Raw genomic sequence first — 19,834 nt, 5'->3', positions numbered from 1 at the left:
AAGATGTTGTGGTTCCTTGTCTCTCTCCTGCCTGGCTTGCCAGTAATATCATGGTTTGGGCCCAACACGACAACAAAGGAACAGCCCCATGGCTGCTCTCTCAACTCCCCCCCCACACACACACACTCTGGGATGAGGAGGACAAAGCTCCTGGGTTGAGACAAAGGACAAGGAGGGTTCTTCACCGATTTAAGGTCCTGGGCAAAACAGACTCAACCTGGGAAAAAATAATAATTTAATTTCACACTCATCAAACACACACAGGACACAAATAACACGCAGAGCAGGGCTTGCAGATGTTACCCCACTCCTCCCTTCATCCTGAGCCCAAATCACTTTGTTCCTGGTTTCTCTCCCTCCTTCCCCCCAGCGGCACAGGGGGGCAGGGGATGGGGTTTAGAGTCACTTCATAGGCTGGTGGTTCCTGCTGCTCCTCCTCAGGAAGAAGGATTCCTTACAGTCCTTCCCTGCTTCCCCAAGGGGTCCCTCCTGTGGGAGAGAATCCTCCACGAACCTCTCCTTCATGAGTCCTTCCCACGAGGTCTGGAGCTGCTCCAGCCTGGGCTTCCCACAGAGTCACGGGCTGCTTTGGGAACAAACTCCCCTGGCGATGGGATCTTCCAAAGCTGCTCAGTCGGAATCCACTGGCAGCAAATCCTCTGGCCACAAAATCCAAGTCCAGTGGCCAAGTTCACCCCTTCTGGCACATGTAAGGAGTGTTCCACCTCGTTCCTCCATGAGTGCAGGGGGACAGCTGCCATCTCGCCAGGGGTTGCAGGGGAACTTCTGCTAGGGCAGCTTCTTCTCCTGCCCTGCTTCTCTGCCCAGGTGGTACAGGTGTTCTTTCATATGTTAATCGCTGAGGTGCATCTTTCGTCTCTCTAATGGATCTTTGGCTCGGTTTGGAGCAGGGGGAGCTTCTCAGCTTCTTAAAGGAGTCACTCCTGTGGCCCTTCCCGCACTACCAAAAACCCCACCCAACCAGAACAGAAGAGCATCCAGGACCATGGCACTTAGTTGCACCAGCTAAATCTTTTAAATTGTAGTCTTGAGTTTAGTTAGCTCACAGATCAAGCAAAAGTCTGTCAGTCAGTCATACATAATAGAGAGGAGTTGCTGCTGGAGCATGTGCCATGTTGTGGGTAGATCACCCAAGTTAGAATTTTGCTTTGAATATTAATGATGACTAGAAGAAATCCACTCTTATCAAATAATGAACAGCTGTTTATGATACATGAATGATACAGCGTGGAGCTCGATCACTATGTGAATCTCTCGAGGAGCAGATCCTTCCCTGGAAGGTGTGCCAATTCTGTTTGGGATGACTGCAGAAACACTTTTGACTGAGAAGTTTTGTGTGGAATATTGGATCTCCTTTATTCTGCTTGGTTAGGGCTGTTGCCCAAAGGACAGCACTGAATTGTGGATTTCAAAGGCTCTATTGCTTTTCAAAACTGTCCTCAAACATTTTAAGTGAGGCTATCCAGGTAATCTCTCTTTTCAAAATGTCTTCTGTAGTTGAAGGGTCATGTAGTTGTCAACACTTCTTAATTTTAACTACAGTTTACTGTATTTAAATACCTTTGAGTTTGCCACTGATGGATTTAATGGATAGAACAAAATTGAGTTGACCAAGTAATGTGTGTAGTGTGCACAGCTAACAGGGAAGAACTAGCTGGAAGAAATAATCAACTAAAGTTCCTATAGATCAAACCTGGAATTGGAGGGAGGGGTGAAAATTAGTATTTGCATTTCTGAGGTTGTTTTGTAAAAATGTAGACTGAATAGGGATGAGAAGCTGTAGGTTAATACAGAATGGCAATGTTCTTGATGATATGAATAAGTAGTAAAGTTTGGGCAATTCTTGCTGATCTAAACCCAAAGGTATAGCAATGTGTGAGTAAGGAGTCCAGGATAACTTAAATAGCAGCTCTGATGATCTTTAGCTGCAGTTGTCACAAATCACGTGCTGTACAAGGCTTACTCCTTTTTTTGGTCATCAGCCTACACATGAGTCACACTGACAAACTGTTTTATTATTGCATAACTTGTTGATGACTTCTATTCTGATTTCTGAAGTGTAGCTTTTCATAGCCAGACCAAAGACTTTATGGAACTGTGTTATAAGCATAATTACTTCAGTTACAGTAATAACACCTTTGTGCTGAGCAGTTGTCAACAGTGTGATTGCTGTGTTTGAACAGTTGAGGATCATACTAGCATGACTGAGCTTCCTGTCTCTGATGTGTGAATTGCGTTCATCAAGTCAGTCTTGATAGTACTGTGGCTACCAGGTAATCTCCAGAATTTTTAAGTTCTTTAATGCAGGGCAGCAGATTATCACATCTACAGCTAGATGCATGAAGGGGGCAGAACACAGGAGTGGAAAGTCTGCTAGTGAGAATGGATTGATAATGATGAAAACGCATTGTTGGTACATGGTCATTTTTGTTTGCCCTCTACGTCTACTTATGGATTTTGGCATCTGCTATGTTGCAAGGAATATGATGTGGCTGAGATAAAACATGTATCAGCAGTGTCAGATGAATAATATTTTGCCTGAAACCTGTTTTTGACAGCATCAGATGTAGCACAGAAGGCTGCAGTGATTCTAGAGTTGCAAAGTGCGTTTAGAAATGTGATCGTTGTGGAGGTCTTTTCTCAGTTTTTTTTTATAACCAGTGTAGACTACCACAAATAGTCTTTGTAGATTAAGTAGAGAATTAGCAAAAAAAGAACAAGTTCCAGGAGATAGTATCTCTACCATAGGTCTACACCCAGCATATGTAGCATTTCTGACATGCAAGATGTTATGGTTGCCTGGTTTGAGACAAAGAAAAAATAGCACAAGGAATCTCCTAGCCCTTTGGAGGCTGCATATCTGGCTTCGAAATTCCAGGTGGTCTTGAGAAGGCATTTGGCTCATGTCTTGGTTTCCTCTGAAGTGTTGTGATACATATTTAAGAAATTTCACTCTCACAGAATAGCTTTAGTCTGTTTAAATTCACAAAATTATTGGATTTATACAGCAAATTTTCCCTAGTATCAATTGGTGAAAAACTACATAGAATTGGGCTGGCTCTTGGAAACATTTTGTAACATGCTTATAGTCAGGAGAAAGACTAGAAAAATTTCAAACAGTTTCTGTCATTTTTACTGAAACTTCATGATTACTTTTTCTTTCTAAAGAAGCTTGGTGAAGTATTTTCTAAGAGATCTTTGTATAAAAAGTGGTTTTGCAATACTCAGATATTCTAAAAATATTTTTTTAAAAGTGCGTATGAAAGTAAACATAATTTGTGTAATGCTCTTAAGAGAGCTTTGAAAATTATTTGAAAGCTTTATGTAATAGGAGTGTTTACTAGGCACAGAAAGGGAGGCTGCAATAAGGTCATGGAATAAATCAGGAGAACCTGTATCTCTTGGTTTTGTTTTTGTGTGCCTTTGATTATGATATTTATATTTAGTGCTACATTGTATTCTCAATTGTAACTAATTCACAAAATTGTATAAATGTATATATATTCTTCTAACTATTCAGTTGTTTCAATAAGAACCATAGAGAAGTCTGCTGTCTCCCTGGGGCCTGGGTTAATGATGGCAAGAGGAAGCTTCCTTTCCTAGTACAGCCCTCACATTATTACCCTCTTTTGATCTTTCAGGTGGGCAGAGATGAGGTAGAGAGAAGTCTAAGGGCAATGAAGAAAAGATTTCAGGGTCTGGGGATGACTGGTCAAGGGATCGGGAGCACAAGTTTTGTTCTCCTCTATCCCTCCAGTTGTGCGGATTGATAAGTGGGTGAGCAAGAAGACTCACCAGATCAAGGCCTGGCTCCAAACCTGGTGCTACCAGCAGGACTTTGGGTTTTTTGACCATGGTTTGATTTAAAAGACACACGGCCTGCTGGCAATCGATGGGAAAACGCTGTTTCACAGAGGGAAAAGGGTATTAAGTGAAGAGTTAGCAGGGCTCATAGGGCTTTAAACTAGACTCAAAGGGGGAAGGGGATAAAACTAGGCCCACTAGAGAAGAGCCTAGGGGGTGAAGTGCCGAAGATGGGGGCGAAATTGATAGCTCAGCTCGAGTGCATCTATGCTAATCCATGTAGCATGGGGTAAGAAACAGCAGGAGCTGGAAGCCACTGTGCAGCAGGATAGCAATGACATAATTGCCATCATGGAAACGTGGTGGGATAGATCTCATTACTGGAATGTTGCAATGAATGGATATAAGCTCTTCAGAAAGGATAGGCAAGGAAGGAGAGGCGGTGGGGTGGCTCTTACACCTTAGGGAGTGTTTTGATTGTATAGAGCTTGATTATAGTGGTGATAAAGTGTTTATTGGTAAGGATGAAGGGGAAGGTAATTAAGGCAGATATCCTGTTGCAAGTCTGTTAGAGACCACCCACCCAGGACAAGGAGGCAGGTGAAGTATTCTAAAAGCAGCTGGTAGAGGTCTTGCAATTGCTGGCCCTTGTTTGGGTGGGGACTTAAACCTACTAGATGTCTGCTGGCAATACAACACAGCAGGAGAAAAAAAGTCTGGGAGGTTCCTAGAGTGTATGGAGAAAACTTCCTGAAACAACTGGGAAATGAACCTACCAGGGGAGGTGCCTTGCTAGACCTCTTCACAAACAGAGAAGGACTAGTGGGAGATGTGGTGGTCAGAGGCTGTCTTGGGCTTAGCAACCACAAAATGGTAAAGTTCTAAATTGTTAGTGATATAAGGAGGGGGGTTAGCAAAACCTCCACAATGCACTTCTGAAGGGCAGACTGTCCTGTTCAGGACATTGGTTGAGAAAGTCTCTTTGAAGACAATCCTGAAGTGCAAAGGGGTCCAGGAGGGCTGGGTGCTCTTCAAGAAGAAAATCTTGAAGGCTTAGGAGCAGGCTGTCCCTGTGTGTCGCAAGATGGGAAAAAGGGACAGACAACTCAGGAGGAGTACAGAGATCTCGTTAGGTCATAAAGAGAGAAAATTAGGAAGGCAAAAGTCCACCTGGAGCTCAACTTGGCCTCTGACATAAGGGACAACAAAAAAAGTTTTGACAAATACATCATCAATAAAAAAGGAGCCAGGAAGAATCTCCATCCCTTACTAGATGCATTGTAACCAATGATTAGGAAAAGGCTGAGATACTTAATGTCTTCTTTGCCTCTGTCCTTAATAGTCAGACCAGCTCCACACAGCGTGTTCAGCCTCCTGAGCTGGAAGATGAGGACGGAGAGCAGAACAATTCTCCCATCATCCAGGAGGAAGCAGTTCAGGATCTGCTTCTGCAACTAAATACACACGAGCCTATGGGGCTGGATGGGTTTCATCCTGGAGTACTGAGGGAGCTGGCAGGGGAGCTCTCCAAGCCTCTCTACATCATTTATCAACAATCCTGGTCAACAGGGAAGTTCCCTGTACTCAGCACATGTGAGGCTGCACCTTGAGTACTGTGTTAAGTTCTGGATGCCTCACTAAAGGAAGGACATTGAGGGGCTGGAGCGTGTCCAAAGAAGAGCTACGAAGCTAGTGAAGGGTTTAGAGAACAAGTCAAATGAGGAGTGGTTGAGAGAACTGGTGAAGAAGAGACTGAGGGTAGACCTCATCACCCTCTACAATTACCTGAAGGAGGTTGTAGTGAGGTGGGTTTTGGCCTCTTTTCCCAGCCAAATAATGACAGGACTAGAGGAAATGGCCTCAAGTTGTGGCAGGGAAGGTTTAGATTGGATGTTAAGATGAGTTTCTATACGGAAAGAGCAGTTGGGTTCTGGAACAGCCTGCCCAGGGGGATGGTTGAGTCACCATCCCTGGCGGTGTTCAAAAGCTGTGTACTTGAGGCACTTCAGGGCATGCTCTGGTGGTTGAGGTTGTGGGTTTTTTGGTGTTTTTTTTTTTTGTTCGTCTGCTTTGTGTTTTTTTCTTTTGTGCTGGTGGTTGGACTTGGTGATCTTAGAGATCCTGTCCAACCATAATGATTCTGTGATTATGTGGCAAATGGGAAATCATGGTCAAACCACTTGATAAACTTGTATGATGAAATGACTAGCTTAATAGATGAGAAGCAAGCCATGGGTGTGCCTTTCTAGACTTTGCTAAGGCTTTTGGCACTGTTTCCCATAAAATCCTCACAGACATGCTGACGAAGTATGAGCTGAATTAGCAGACAGTGTGGTGGCTTGGAAGCTGGTTGAGTGTCTGGACCCAGTGTGTCATGACCACTTATTTGAAGTCTGTTTGGAGGTCAATAAGTCGTGGTGTACCCCAGATGTCAATACTGGGTCTGATCCTGTTCAACATCTTCATTAACGATACAGATTATGGGATAGAAAATAACCTCAGCAAGTTTGCTGGTGACACCACATTGGGAGGAGCAGCTAATATGCCAGAGCATTGTGCTGCCCCCCAGAAGGACCTCAACAGGCTTCAGAAGTATGCTGACAGGAAAGTCATCCAGTTCAACAAGGGGAGTGCAGAGTCCTTCACCTGGGGAGGAACAACCCCATGCGCCAGTATGTGCTGCAGGTCAACTACCTGTAGAGTAGCTTTGCAGAAAAGGACTTGGGAGGCCTTTTGGACACCAGGTTGAACATGAACAAGTGGTGTGCCCTTGCACCAAAGAAGGCAAATGGTATCCTGGGCTGCATTAGACAAAGTACTGCTGACAGGTTGAGAGAAGTGATCCTTTCCCTTTATTCACTACTGAGGACCCCCCAGCTGGAGTGCTGTATTCAGTTCTGGGCTTTCCAGTACAAGAGGCATGTGGACATACTTGAGAAATGGGCATCTAAGGTGCATAGGAGCCACAGTTAAACATCACTTCCTACATCTGACATTTGCAGAATGAGTTGCTGCAAAGTTTGGATGCTTTGCATAAATGAGAAACGAGGTCCAATCTGGAAGCTGGGGACATTCTGACTTGGGTTCTTTTGCCAGTTAAGTTACTGTGGCCTTCAGTTAAGCTTTTGGTGTATCCTCTTTTAAAATGGGACTTCTAATATGTTACCTCTTAGAAGGGGAGGTAGAAAGATAATTTATTTAATATGAATAGAGGCACTTTTGGAATTACTTTTAGAAATGTGCCAGGAAGAGAAGTGATTAAAATGTATTTTTGTCATGGTCTCTGGATGATGGTCAAGAGGCTCCTAATAATTTTGAGAAGTAACAGACTGCTTTTTAAGCAAGCAAAACTAATGGTTTTCTCTGGATTTTTAACCTAAATCCCCTGAAACCACCCTCAGCTCCTCATGCACACTGCTGTGAATGCCCCCTTATCTTCCTGCTTGGCTGCATGAGTCACAGTGTGTTCTGTGCCTGGTTTAGAGCTACCTGCATGCTAAATGCTGCCCCTCTGAATTAATAAAGTGTTGGATTATAACTGCCTTCCTCTCAGTTGGGGATATTAATTTGTGCCTGTCTGCCTTACCCAGCGGTATATTTTATCTGTTTTTTCTGTTTGTTTGTTTTTTGTTTTTAAATTTTATTTCTTTCTCCTCCCCTCCCCAAGAAAAAAAAAAGGAGAGGTCTCAAGTATCTGGTTCCTCCAACTCTGTAAAATCAGGTTTGAAATGAGAGAATGGATTCAAAGGCTACTGCAAATGACAATGAACAGGAAGATTGCATAAGCCTTATTCTCATATCAGGTTAAAAATAGTAAGTGTCCATTTACCTGAATTCTCTTTTGTGTGCTTATTGAGAGCAGCTGTGCAGAAGAAAGGTATACTTAATCATGCAGAGGTCTCTTCCTGCTGCATAACTCCTTATTTTGTAGTTACTATTCATACAACTTCCACTGCTAATCTAATTTTTTTTCTAATTGCAGTGTTTCTGATCTAGGCAAATAGGCTTCCTTCTGTGGCTGTGGGGCTTTTTTTTTCAGCATCTAAAAGCAATTTAGAAGAATTTCATTATTGCTGACACTTTACACTCCCAATTTTCTTGGTCAAACTTAGTTGGGACTTGTACTTGGTTAGAACATCAGTTTTTAGTAGTTTGTGTCTATTGTGTTCAGAGTTTTGCACTGTATTTTGTAGCTCACTGTTCCTGGCTTTGATCCCAATAAAAATGAAGCAAAATAAGTATTATGACCTATATTTTTCAGTATTTAAGATAACACTTCCCGCAGTGTGTGTGTGCTTATATAAAATATACACACACATTTTATGTGTTTGTGTATGTATAAATGCCTTTGTATGTGTAAGTATACATGCACACACCATTTATTAAGTGGTATTGTTTGGATTATCTGCTTATTTAATTTGATATGTTGAGAACAGCTAAGTTGGCTTTAAATTAGTTTCACTGCACTTTTTTACTGCTTATTTTTACTGAATGGAGGAAATGTGTGTAGAGTAGGGGTGGACTCATTTTGATCAAGCCTGTTGGTAAACTAACTTTCAATGGATATATTAGAATGAAAATTGTGGAAATAGCACTTTGGCAAGTACAGGCAAGTTAGGAATGGCCAAAGTTCAGACATGTTGGGTTGAGTGTTTAAAGAACTCACTTTACATTTGTAAATTGTTAATTTATGCCCATGAGAAGCTTTTTAGCTTTGTATTTATTTTGCTTAAACAGAAGGATGAAAATAAAGCTCCTGGTGTGTATGGTGCAGTGTTTCAGATGATAACATAAAATGTGCTGCTGATGAGAACTCTGTGTTGGAGAATATTTAAAACAATGAATCAATTTATTCAAGTTTTAGCAATTACAGAATTCTCCAGCACTCATGCATTATTGGAAGGATGTTAAAAATTCAAGAAGGTCTTCATTATTAAAGACACCTTTTTCCAGACCATTGTGAGAAGAACCTGTCTTCAACAATGAACTAGCACATTTGTAGTATTTAAAATTCATACATGCAAAATCAAATCAATAAAATAGGGAAATAGTCCACTTCCCTGATATTGTCTCCAAACAAGAATAAGCAAAACTACAGGTAAATTACTTATAGAATTATCCTGGTTGGAAGGGGCCTTGAAGATCATCTTCAGAACTGAATCACTGAAAAGACTCCATGATACCTGATTGTCCTTGCTGCTTTTTAAAAATTTTGTATTTTAAATGCCATGTATTCCTGTACTACAGAAACTTTGGTAGCAAAAATCAGTAATTACGGCTAGATGGAAGAGAATTCTAAATTATACAAGAGGCAGTGTGTGTTTTTGCAGCTATGGAGACTTTCATTGGAAAGCAACAGCACCCTTTTATATATAGTAGAAATTCTACCAATTATTAGTCATCTTTGCATAATTTCTGCTGTAGTCCCTTCTGTGTTTCATAGAGCAACTCCATAAAATATATGCCAGTGTGTTCTTTAGCAGAGAGTTATCTTGATGATGTTGCATCTCAGAATTATTGTTATTATTGATGCCATTGATAGACAATGTGAGCTACTGAGTATTCCCTTATAGTGTGTTCCATTAAGATATAAACCATCTGCATACAATACTGTAATATCTGCAACTCACAGCAGTTTATTCTTAGCTTGCTCTGAGATTTAGATTCATGGAGAATGGATTGAAAACAGCCGTGAAGAGAAGGACTTGGGGGTGGTTGTGGATGAGAAGTTCAATGTGAGCTGGAAACACAGAGAATCACACAGAATATTCATGGTTGGAAATGACCTCTGAGATCACTGAGTCCAAGCATTAAAAAACAAAACCAAAATAAACACCACCACCCCCTCACACACCACCTCCCCCCAAAAAAACCCCAAGCCCCCCCCCAAAAAACCAAAACAACAACTCCAAAACAGCCCACCAGAAAAATCTCGGGTACTAACGAGCGCTTGCAGCCCTGAAAGCCAACTGTGTCCTGGGCTGCATTAAAAGAAGCATGGCCAGGAGGTCAAGGAAGGTGATTCTTACCCTCTGCTCTCATGGGACCCCACCTGGAGTACTGTGTCCAGTTCTGGAGGTGCCCAGCATAAGAAGGACATGGAGCAGTTGGAACCAGTCCAGAGGAGGGCTATGAAGATGATCAGAGGGCTGTAGCATCTCTCCTGTGAAGACAGGCTGAGAGAGCTGGAGTTGTTCAGCCTGGAGAAGAGAAGGCTCTGGGGAGACCTCATAGCAGCCTTCCAGTACCTGAAGGAGCTACAGGAAAGCTGGGGAGGGGCTTTTAAAAAGGGCTTGTAGTAATAGGATGAGGGGTAATGGTTTTAAACTGGACGAGAGTAGATTTAGATTTGGTATTAAGAAGAAAATCTTCATTGTGAGGGTGATGCGATACTGGAACATGTTGCCCAGGGAAGTTGTGTGTGTTCCATCCCTGGAAGTGTTCCAGGCCAGGTTGGATGGGGCTCTGAGCAACCTGAACTAGTGGGAAGTGTCTCTGCCCATGAAAGGAGGTTGAATCTAGATGATCTTCGAGGTCCCTTCCAGCCCAAACCATTCTATGATGATTCTGTAATTCTTTATTTCCATTGCTGGCATTTTAAATTTATTTTTTTTTTTCACTTGTACCAGAGGACTAGGCATCAATTTTTGAAAGGAATTCAAGCAGAGATGAAAGAAATGCCAACCCTTACACCTGATGAATGAACATATTAACAGAAACTAGAACAGGGATTTAAGTTGTTGAGCACACAAGTACCTAAGCTTTCCCAGTATATTTTTAATGTTGTCATAATAAATAAAGATAGAAGATCCCTTAAAGAGTCAACAAGCATGTGATCAAGGGAGATATTGTTCTATACCCAATTTGCAAAAAAAATGTTTGGTGAGGTTAATCACTACGAGCTGTTGAACTGTGCAGCAGTGGGGTGGAAAACTGTATCTCTGTTTGCCTGGAGAAATCAGAAGGCAGGAAGTGGAGAGTACAACTAAATGGTTCTGGAGGCCATAATGGACATGTGCTGAGGTACCCATGCTCTAAGTTTTACAAATAAATTTTTTAGAGTTGGCAAATGGATGAATAGTGGTATGACCAACTTCACTGCTGACATGCAGGTTTGAAGTACAAAAATTAGGCCAGACTGAAGAATTGCAGAAAAATCAACTCTGTGACTTTGTGATTATTTCCCCTTTTATTTGTCCCCTAAATATAAAACTATGGATGTTGGAGTTGGAGGGGGAGGAATTCCAACTTCATGCTTAACATGTAAAGGTATGAGGTGACTTATTATCACTTGAGAATGAGAGCTTGTGTTTATAATAGTTCCTTGGAAATATGATTATAGTGCTCAATATCAGTCAAAATCCCAAATATTCAATATTTTAAGAAAGGAGAAAAACCATGCAAGGTTCCTGTGGTAGTGCATGAGCTAAGGTGTCTCTGCATGCAACATGTAGTTCTAGTCTATCAGCTTCAAAAAGGATACAGTAAAGCTGGAAGAGGTGCAAGGATGAGATGATGAAGATTACTAGATTGATGCCTGAATGAAAAGACAAGACTGGAAGAAGCAAAACTGGCCGAAAGGTGCAGCTTTATTCTGGCTGATACGCAGTCCTGATTGCTTTCAGAGATGGTCTGAGAAGTTCCAAGCTTTCTGAACACCACGGGACTGGTCAAACTCATGATTACCAGTTTATCTTGATATCATGAGAACAAACAAGGTAAAAAAATACTGATATATCACCTTGGGGAAAAAAAGCACTTGACTTTCTTGTACAAATTTGGGCAGTCAGTTCACTGCTGTAAGCTCTCCAAGTTTAGGCCCTTTACTGTTCCAGATCTTACCAGTCTGAAATATTTTCCTCTTAGTTCTGTTGGACGTCTTAGACTTCAAGTATTTAATGCCATCAAAAAATTACAAGCTTCCAATTTTGCATACATTTGATAAACATTTTAGTTTATTTTTAGTAATTGATTTGTTACCAGATCAATCAGTAAAAGAAAACTCAGATCTTTGTACGTTAGGAATGTGTTCCAAACAGACTTTTTCAGAGGCTGTGTTTACAAATGCATGGCAGAGGCATCGACTGATGTCTGAAGTAATTTCTCCTTAGAGATTTGTAGCTCCTAGAAAAATCATACAGATTGTTTTATTCTTCTAAGTTTCTTCAAAAATCTTAATTATACAAGGAAAAGATCATTCTTCAGTTGAACCTCCAAAAAGTATTCTCTGCAGGCAGTAGGAAAGCAGTTAGCAATTTTTAATGTCAGTTGAGCAGTAATTTTGTCTAGCAAGTTTGTGGTTAATTTAAAACAGAATTTAAAGGTGTTTATATAAATCTCTTGAATTCATACCCTTAACCAAAAAAGGTTCCTTTGAAAGCAAAAGCTATTTGCTGTCTCTGTTATGCACATTCCTGATGGATGGCAAGAAGAGGATAGGCTTCTCATTTCTGGGCACAACCAGTCTTTACAAGTTGCCAGTAAATTGTTTCTTTTGGTTACTTCTCAGAACTCTTATTTGCTTTTTGCTAGGTGTCTGCCCTTTTGAGGAGTTGAAAAGGGCTTTTGAAAGAATCTGTGGTTTGAATTATTGTTTCTGACATGTGCTGTAATGATAGAACTCTATTGCAACAGTCTCTTCAAGCACTGTATCTTCCTTTTACTGTTACAATTATTATTTTGTCAAAAGACATCATTACCACTTTGCCTCTATAAAAACCTTATTTCCCACTGACTATAGAGGATCAGATCCCATGAGCACATTCTGAAGTCAGCAAAAGCATCTAGATAATGGTGTACCTACAAAAACAGTTTCCTTTGAGACATGCCCTGCTTTTTCTGTCTCTCTTACAACAAAGTCCAGATTTATCTTTTTGTAGAATTATCAAGCTCTACATGCAACAGCATCTTGCTGGCACTTGTCCACCCTAGAGTATTAAGGGAGCTGCAGGGGAGCTTGATAAGCTTTTCTCCATCACTTGTCGACAGTCCTGGTCAACAGGGGAGGTTCTAGGTGACTGGAAGCTGGATAATGTGATGCTCATCTACAAGAAGGGCTGGACTGGGGGAATTACAGGCCTTGTCAGCCTGACTTCAGTACTGGCTCATCTTGAATGAGCTCACATGGCAAGTGCAAGGTAGACAGGGGATCAGGGCCAGCCAGCATGGGTTTATGAAAGGGAGGTCTTGCTTGGCCAACCTGATCTCTTTTTATGACCATGTGACCCAGCTTTTGGATGAGGTGAAGGTTATGGACATTGTCTACCTGGACTCTGGTATGGCCTTTGACAGAGTCTCCTACTGTGTTCTCCTGGAGAAGCTGGCGAATCATGGCATAAGACAAGTGTGCTCTTCACTAGATGAAAAACTGGCTGGATGGCTGGGCCCAGAGAGCTGTGGTAAATGGGGTCAAATACAGTTGGCGGCCAGTCACCAATGGTGACACCAAATTGGGTGGGAGTGTGGATCTGCTTGAGGATAGGAAGGGTCTACAGAGGGACCTGGACATGCTGGATCAATGGGCTGAGGCCAATTGTATGAGACTCAATAAGGCGGGTCCTGCATTTTTGTCACAACAACCCTTGGTAACACTGCAGGCTTGGGGAAGAGTATCTGGAAGGCTGCCCAGCAGAAAAGGACCTGAGGGTGCTGGTTGGCAACTGGATGAATATGTGCCAACAGTGTGCCCAGATGGCCAAGAAGGCCAGCAGCATCCTGGCTTGTATCAGAAATACTGTGGCCAACAGGAGTAGGGAAGTGATTATGTCCCTGTACTCAGCACTAGTGAGGCTGCACCTCAAGTCCTGTGTTCAGTTCTGGGCCCCTCACTACAGGAAGGACAGGAAGGTGCTGGAGCATGTCCAGAGAAGAGCTACCGAGTTGATAAAGGGTCTAGAGAACAAGTCATATGAGGAGCAGCTGAGGGAACTGGAGTTTAGTCTGAAGGAAAGGAGACTGAGAGGAGACCTCATTGCTCTCTACAACTGCCTGAAGGAGGTTGTAGTGAGGTAAGAGTTGGCCTCTTCTCCCAAGTGAATAATGACAGGACTGGAGGAAATGGCCAGAAGTTGTGGCAGGAGACTGGATATTAGGAAGAATTTCTATACAGAAAGAGTGATCAGGCACTGGAACAGCCTGCCCAGGGAGCTGGTTGAACAATCATGTAGGTGTGGCACTTCAGGACATGCTCTGGTGGCTAAGGTTGTGGGTCTGTTTGGTGGGTGTTTGGTTTTGTTTGTTTTTTTGTTTTGTTTTTGTTGATGGTTGCACTTGGTGATCTCAGAGGTCATTTCCAACCATGACATTTTTGTGATTCTATGTATGGTGCATCCCATAATGAACATTTTTGAGGCTGGTATTCAAGGGGCCTATCCCCTATGAGTGATTCTCTTTTCAAAAGCAAAATCTGGCATTAGTAGTGTGTCATGGTTTGGGCCCAACACGACAACAAAGGAGCACCCCATGGCTGCTCACTCAACTCCTGCCCCCCCACACACACAGTGGGATGAGGAGGACAAAGTTCATGGATTGAGACAAAGGATAAGGAGGGTTCTTCACCGATAAAGGTCCCAGGCAAAACAGACTCAACTTGGAGAAAAAATAATAATTTAATACTAATCAAACACAGGACACAAACAACACAAGGAGCAGTGCTTGCATATGTTACCCTACCCCTCCCGTCTTCCCAGGCCCAAATCACTTTGTTCCCGGTTTCTCTCTCTCCTTCCCCCCAGGGGGACAGGGGTTGGGGTTTAGAGTCAGTTCACAGGCTGGTGGTTCTTGCTGCACTATCCTCCTCAGGAAGAAGGATTCCTTCTTCCTCACCAGCCACCAGCACTGCTCTCCTTCCCCAGCACAGCTCTCCTCCTTTAAGTTCACCTCTGCACATCAGTTCTTTCATATGTTAATGCTGAGGCTCATCTCTTGTTCCTCTAAGGGCTCCTTGGCTGGGCTGGGAGCAGGGGGAGCTTCTTAAAAGAGCCAGTCCTGGGGCGCTTTCCTCACTACCAAAAAACCCACCAAGCCAGAACACAGTGTCAGTAAGAAGTCCATCACCAAAATAGTTTGTTCTGTGGTGGATAGATTGTAAGATCTTCATAGGATATGCCAGCATGTTCCAGGTAGTAATGTTGACGAACTGCTCTTAGGTATGGAAATGTCAGCTATGAAGGTCTGCCCCTTGCCTTTTTCAAAATTATTGAGTCATGCTTGGACCAGCTTTCAGTCTGCTGAGCTTGATGCCTCTGTCATGGATTCTTTAAGAGTTGTTTTGTTTGGGTGTTTTTGCAAGGATTTGTTATTTTTTTTTTCCACTCAGTGTCTGAGGCTGCCCTCTCAGACACAAGATTTTTGAAGAAAAGCCTGCCTGTGCTTGCAGGTATTCTTTAGCACTTCCAACTTCCACTACACAAATGCTGTCTGGCATAACCATAGAGATAATCTTGTTTTTCAGATCAGGAGATCTTGTTGCTTGTACTTCCTGAGCCAAAGTGACATCCTCTGTTACGTTTTTAGCTGGCAGAGGCATCGATCTTCTCCTCTCTCTCAAAAGCTTCTGCATGCACAGCTGCTCCCAACAGTATAAATGCTGTATCTATACAGTTCTGGCAGTAACAGAAATCTCCAGGTTGTTAAAAGATCTCTTGTCTTATCATCCTTAGCTTTGTAAATTTTATAAAAGAGATGCGAGGTTTCTCACTTGCATGTAATGTGTGTTACTTGCTAACCTGATGTCGTGAAGTCTCCTCAAAATACGATTTCCTATCTCAGAACCTTAGATGATGCAGTCATCTGTGTCTTAGTCTCTTGAGTTCGACAGAGTTTCTGGTCTCAGTAGTGTTTTTTTTAAGTTACTTCTGCATTAATTTGTGAATCTGGTCAAATCGACTCATTAATCTGAAATAATTCCTTTATAAAGAAGTTTGGTTAGATCTGCCATGTCTTGGTCTTGTTGAAAAATCTGTCTGTTATCAAATTAATACAGGTCATTCTTTAGTTTCATCCTCTAGTGCCTCGTAGAACTGCAGGTCTTTGTTTTCCCAGGTAGAGTTCTTAGGACTTAAAAGTGGGCCTGCAAACTGCAAGTTAGAGCAGGACACTTCATGGAGAACTTGACAGCCCAGTTCTGACTGGAGCAGGTCTTAAGAAGTCCAGTCTGATCCTGTAACTGATCCTGCTTTGAGCAGGAGGTTGAACTAGAAACATCCTGAGGCCTCTTCCCAGCTGATCGATGCTTTCATTTTCAATTCTACGATCTGAAGTTAATGAACAATTTTATGTAAAAAATTGTGGATTGTTTCTGGACAACATTAATAAGAGATCTGAGAGGAGCTTCTCTACTGCCTGTCATCAGACTTTAGCTGCATGCTGCAATTTTCTTACCTGTCAAGAGAGGATAATTTCACCTGAATTATCTTGAGGTTCCAGTAGCTATTAACTGGTCAATTTGTTAAGTGCTTTGTAAACACTAGGGAATTTGTGACAGCTAATGAAATGGCTTTTCTCTCCTCTTTTAGTGTAATATTTGCATCCTCTTTTTCTTCCAGTATGTTTCATGACACTAAAAGAAACAATAAAGTATTATTGACTAATCCGGGGTCAGAATCTTTTTGTGCAAATGCAAAAAGCAACATGTGAGCTGACTTGGAATGACAATCAGTAGGAGTCTGGCATCGGCAGGGGGACATCTGTGCCCAGGTTGATGATAGTTTAAGCCAAGAGTGCTTCCCAGGTTCTGGGCCTGTGCATGTACCTTTGCTATGGTAGTTATATTAGCATAGTTTCTCCCTTTAGAGAGCATTCCTGAAACTGTTGGATATCACAATTTAAGTGCTATAAATTTTCTATTAACAGGATTTTACTGCCACTTTCAAAGACATAACAGAAAAAATAAAGTACCTATAATGTTGTGGATACAGCTGCATGACTGTTGTTTTACAACAGGCTTGTTTTTAATTATTATGTCTGGAGCAGTGTCTTTGGAATCTGATTTCTTCCTGTTACTTGCTTTGGTTTGTTTAGATAATAATATTTGCTTTTTCAACTGCATTTGGTTTGCAGTTTGGTCACCCTTGGATTTCTGCTATATGCAAAGGAATTTAAAAAGTTTTGCAAATCTATTAAAAGCACAGCTTAGTGACTGATGTGCACAACTAATACTTGTGGGTCAGGAACACCTTTTGGTTTTTATGTGTTGTTTGCTACGGTAGGTAGTGAAAACATCTATTAAAAGGGCTGAGAATGTTTTGTGGAACAAATATTAATAGTTTTAGAAAACATAATGACCAAAGCAGTATAAAGAGTGATGCTTTTGGCATTTCTTTTGGTAGAGACTGTATGACAGTAGATCTTTGTCAAGAGATTGTTGCTAATAAAAACTTATTATGCCTTTTACTAAATTGTTTAGTCATGCTTGGATGCAGCAATATAAATAAATCCCTTTTATGTTTCAGATATTGGTAGGTATCTTTGCTTTTGGTTAGTGTCCTAGATGTTAGCCAGTATTTTTCACCAGTTCCTTATGTTTACGTGCATTCGTTTTACTTACATTCTTAAACATCTGTACATATATTTAAGGGAAAGAGAACAAGAAAATGACATAATGAAGTGTATTAGGCTCTATAGCTGAACTCCAAGTTGAAGTTATTTCCAAATTTATTCATGCTGTGTGATCTGATTTGTGTAGCAGATAGAAATAGCGGCAAAGTAGTTATCAGTGTGCTGGGATGACTGTGGAAGATGAAGTCTTAAATAGGAAGTAAAATATAGTATTCCTACAAAGTAGTTTTGCAATGTAATTGAATGCTATTTTTTCTATCTCTTAGATGATGAAGCATGCCTGGGACAATTATAGGCAATATGGATGGGGACATAATGAGCTCAAACCAATTGCCCGGAAAGGACATTCCACCAACATATTTGGTAGGATATATTTTCTGATTTGTTGTTGTTGGGGGTTTGGTTTTTTTTTTAATATTTCTGTCCATACTATCCTCTTGGAAAATCTACCCAATCTTCCTAGCAAATTCTGTTTTAATATAAGCCTTTTGAAGTGTGGATAAAATAAATTTATTGTTTATTTCAATGGTGCTTCAATGAATTATTTTACTAAACTATCTTTTTGGGAGTAATATGTTCTTATTACTGTGTCTATGTGTACTGTTACTTTGTGCACACAGATATATAAATAAAAATTACAATACAGTGATGATATTTTGGGATACAATTAATATAAATTTGTTTTTAAAAAACCAACCTAATCTTGTCTAGATCTTTGTGTTTAATTCCCTGTGAATGTGATACAAGTCAAAATGCATGTACACTGATAAGTACTGAAGTGAAATTTAAAGTAGCATTTAAAAAAAGGTCTGGGTAAGTAAAAAGTGACATTGTTACTTGATGTGTGACCTGTGGACTGGAATTAAAGAAAAAACAACAGTCAAATATAGATGTTTGAGAGTAGAGGCAAGTTTTGAGGAAATTCATGGAACTGAGTGAGAATATTTGAGCCATGAAGTGTCAATATGCGTGCTACAAATGGCATTTAGAATAGTATGGAACACAAGGAAGGTTAAGATCAAGAAGTGAGTAGCCTTGCATTGCGTATGTGTGATCAGACTAGATGGCTTTTCTTCCTTAAAATATTAGTGGTCTACAGTATTACTGCTTTTTTGGTGTAAATCCACCAGAATAGAATAAATAGAATAGTGACTGGAAAATGACAAGCATGTTTTTGGTATTTGAACCAGGAAAGAATCACATTTTTTTTTGTCCCCGGTTCTGTAGAACTAATGGTTCAAAAAACCTGGTTGTAACTGTTGAGGACTGTGCACTGGAGGTTCTCAAGGTTTATCCTGCTGTAGCAAAACATATAGCCTTAACCACAAACATCAAGGTTAAGCCTGGATTGGTCCAGAATGCACCTAAGATGACTGAGCCATGAAGTTCATTTTGAAGTTTACTGTGAAGTGCACACAGGAGAGGTGCGCTAAGACTGGCTAGAGTTTTTTAATTCTGTCCGGGGTTTCACACTGTGTTCATCCACTCTCTGGTATCTGAGAAAGGTACATATTTATCATAACCACTTTTTACAACTAAAATGAGTGTGGATATACTGTGTATCCCTCAGATATGTTAGTATTGGTTATAATAGTTCTATTGAAATCAAGATTTTACTGGCTTTTATTGTAAGGCAGTTGGCTAATGCCTTTGTGTGAGGTTGGTTCTCAGTGTGGTTGGTATTTGTTTTATCATGCTTTAAATCTTGAATTTGTTTCTTTAAAATCCAGATGCCATTTTGTATCATTTAATTTTTAGACAAATAATGTTATGATTGCTCCGTTCAAGGCTATTTCACATGAAAAACTTTTCTGAAATATCTAGTCCTCAGTGTATACCAAGTCTAAACCAAAATCAGCTATTGTTGATTTGGTCAATGGTTGATTGGAAGGGTAGGGAGGAAATTGGTCCTTGTATTAAGAACTGTCTAGGCTGTATTGTTATTGCTAGTACTTTATCAATATCTATTACCCGTAATGACACAATTTCCAGTGGTATTTGCCTTTATAGAAGCATTACATAATTCTTCTTTGAATCTGATGCTATTTTTGATGAAAAGCTGTTCAGCAAAACCTGCTTTCATTATTCATCACAATGATATTTTGACCGAAGCTATTGAGCAGCCTGGCCTAGTGGGAGATGTCCCTGCCTATGCAGGGAGGTTGGAACTGATGATCTTTAAGGTCTCTTCCAACCCAAACCATTATCTGATAACTGAAGTCTGTTGTGCTTCCATTTCAGTTCATAGCACATCTGTGAGATTGAGCAAGGAGATGGCATTGCTGGTTGACACTGCAACCCTTTGCATGAATCTCTGGGAAATCAGGTTTACTGGTAACTCTCAAGTGAGGTAAACACAATTCAATTTAGAAGGCAAATAAGCCATTAATCTTCCCTGTTAGACCTCCCTCTCCCTCTGGAGCAGTCTATATTTATATCTATGCCAAGAGGA

General features: G+C 41.0%; 1 protein-coding gene across 2 annotated transcripts in view; it reads left to right on the top strand.

The window, feature by feature from the left end:
• Window positions 1-19,834, top strand: part of MAN1A2 (mannosidase alpha class 1A member 2) — a 149,689-nt gene that overhangs the window by 30,557 nt on the left and 99,298 nt on the right. For both annotated transcript variants that reach the window (XM_051608433.1, XM_051608434.1), the window contains one exon: window positions 17,649-17,745. In XM_051608433.1, coding sequence (XP_051464393.1) covers window positions 17,649-17,745 — 97 coding nt within the window. The remainder of the gene's footprint in view (window positions 1-17,648; window positions 17,746-19,834) is intronic.

This window comes from Apus apus, chromosome 1, assembly GCF_020740795.1.
Source record: "Apus apus isolate bApuApu2 chromosome 1, bApuApu2.pri.cur, whole genome shotgun sequence".
In the NCBI taxonomy this organism is placed as follows: Eukaryota; Metazoa; Chordata; class Aves; order Apodiformes; family Apodidae; genus Apus; species Apus apus.
The sequence above is the reverse complement of the archived record's forward strand: the minus strand, read 5'-3'. Positions and strand labels throughout refer to the sequence as shown.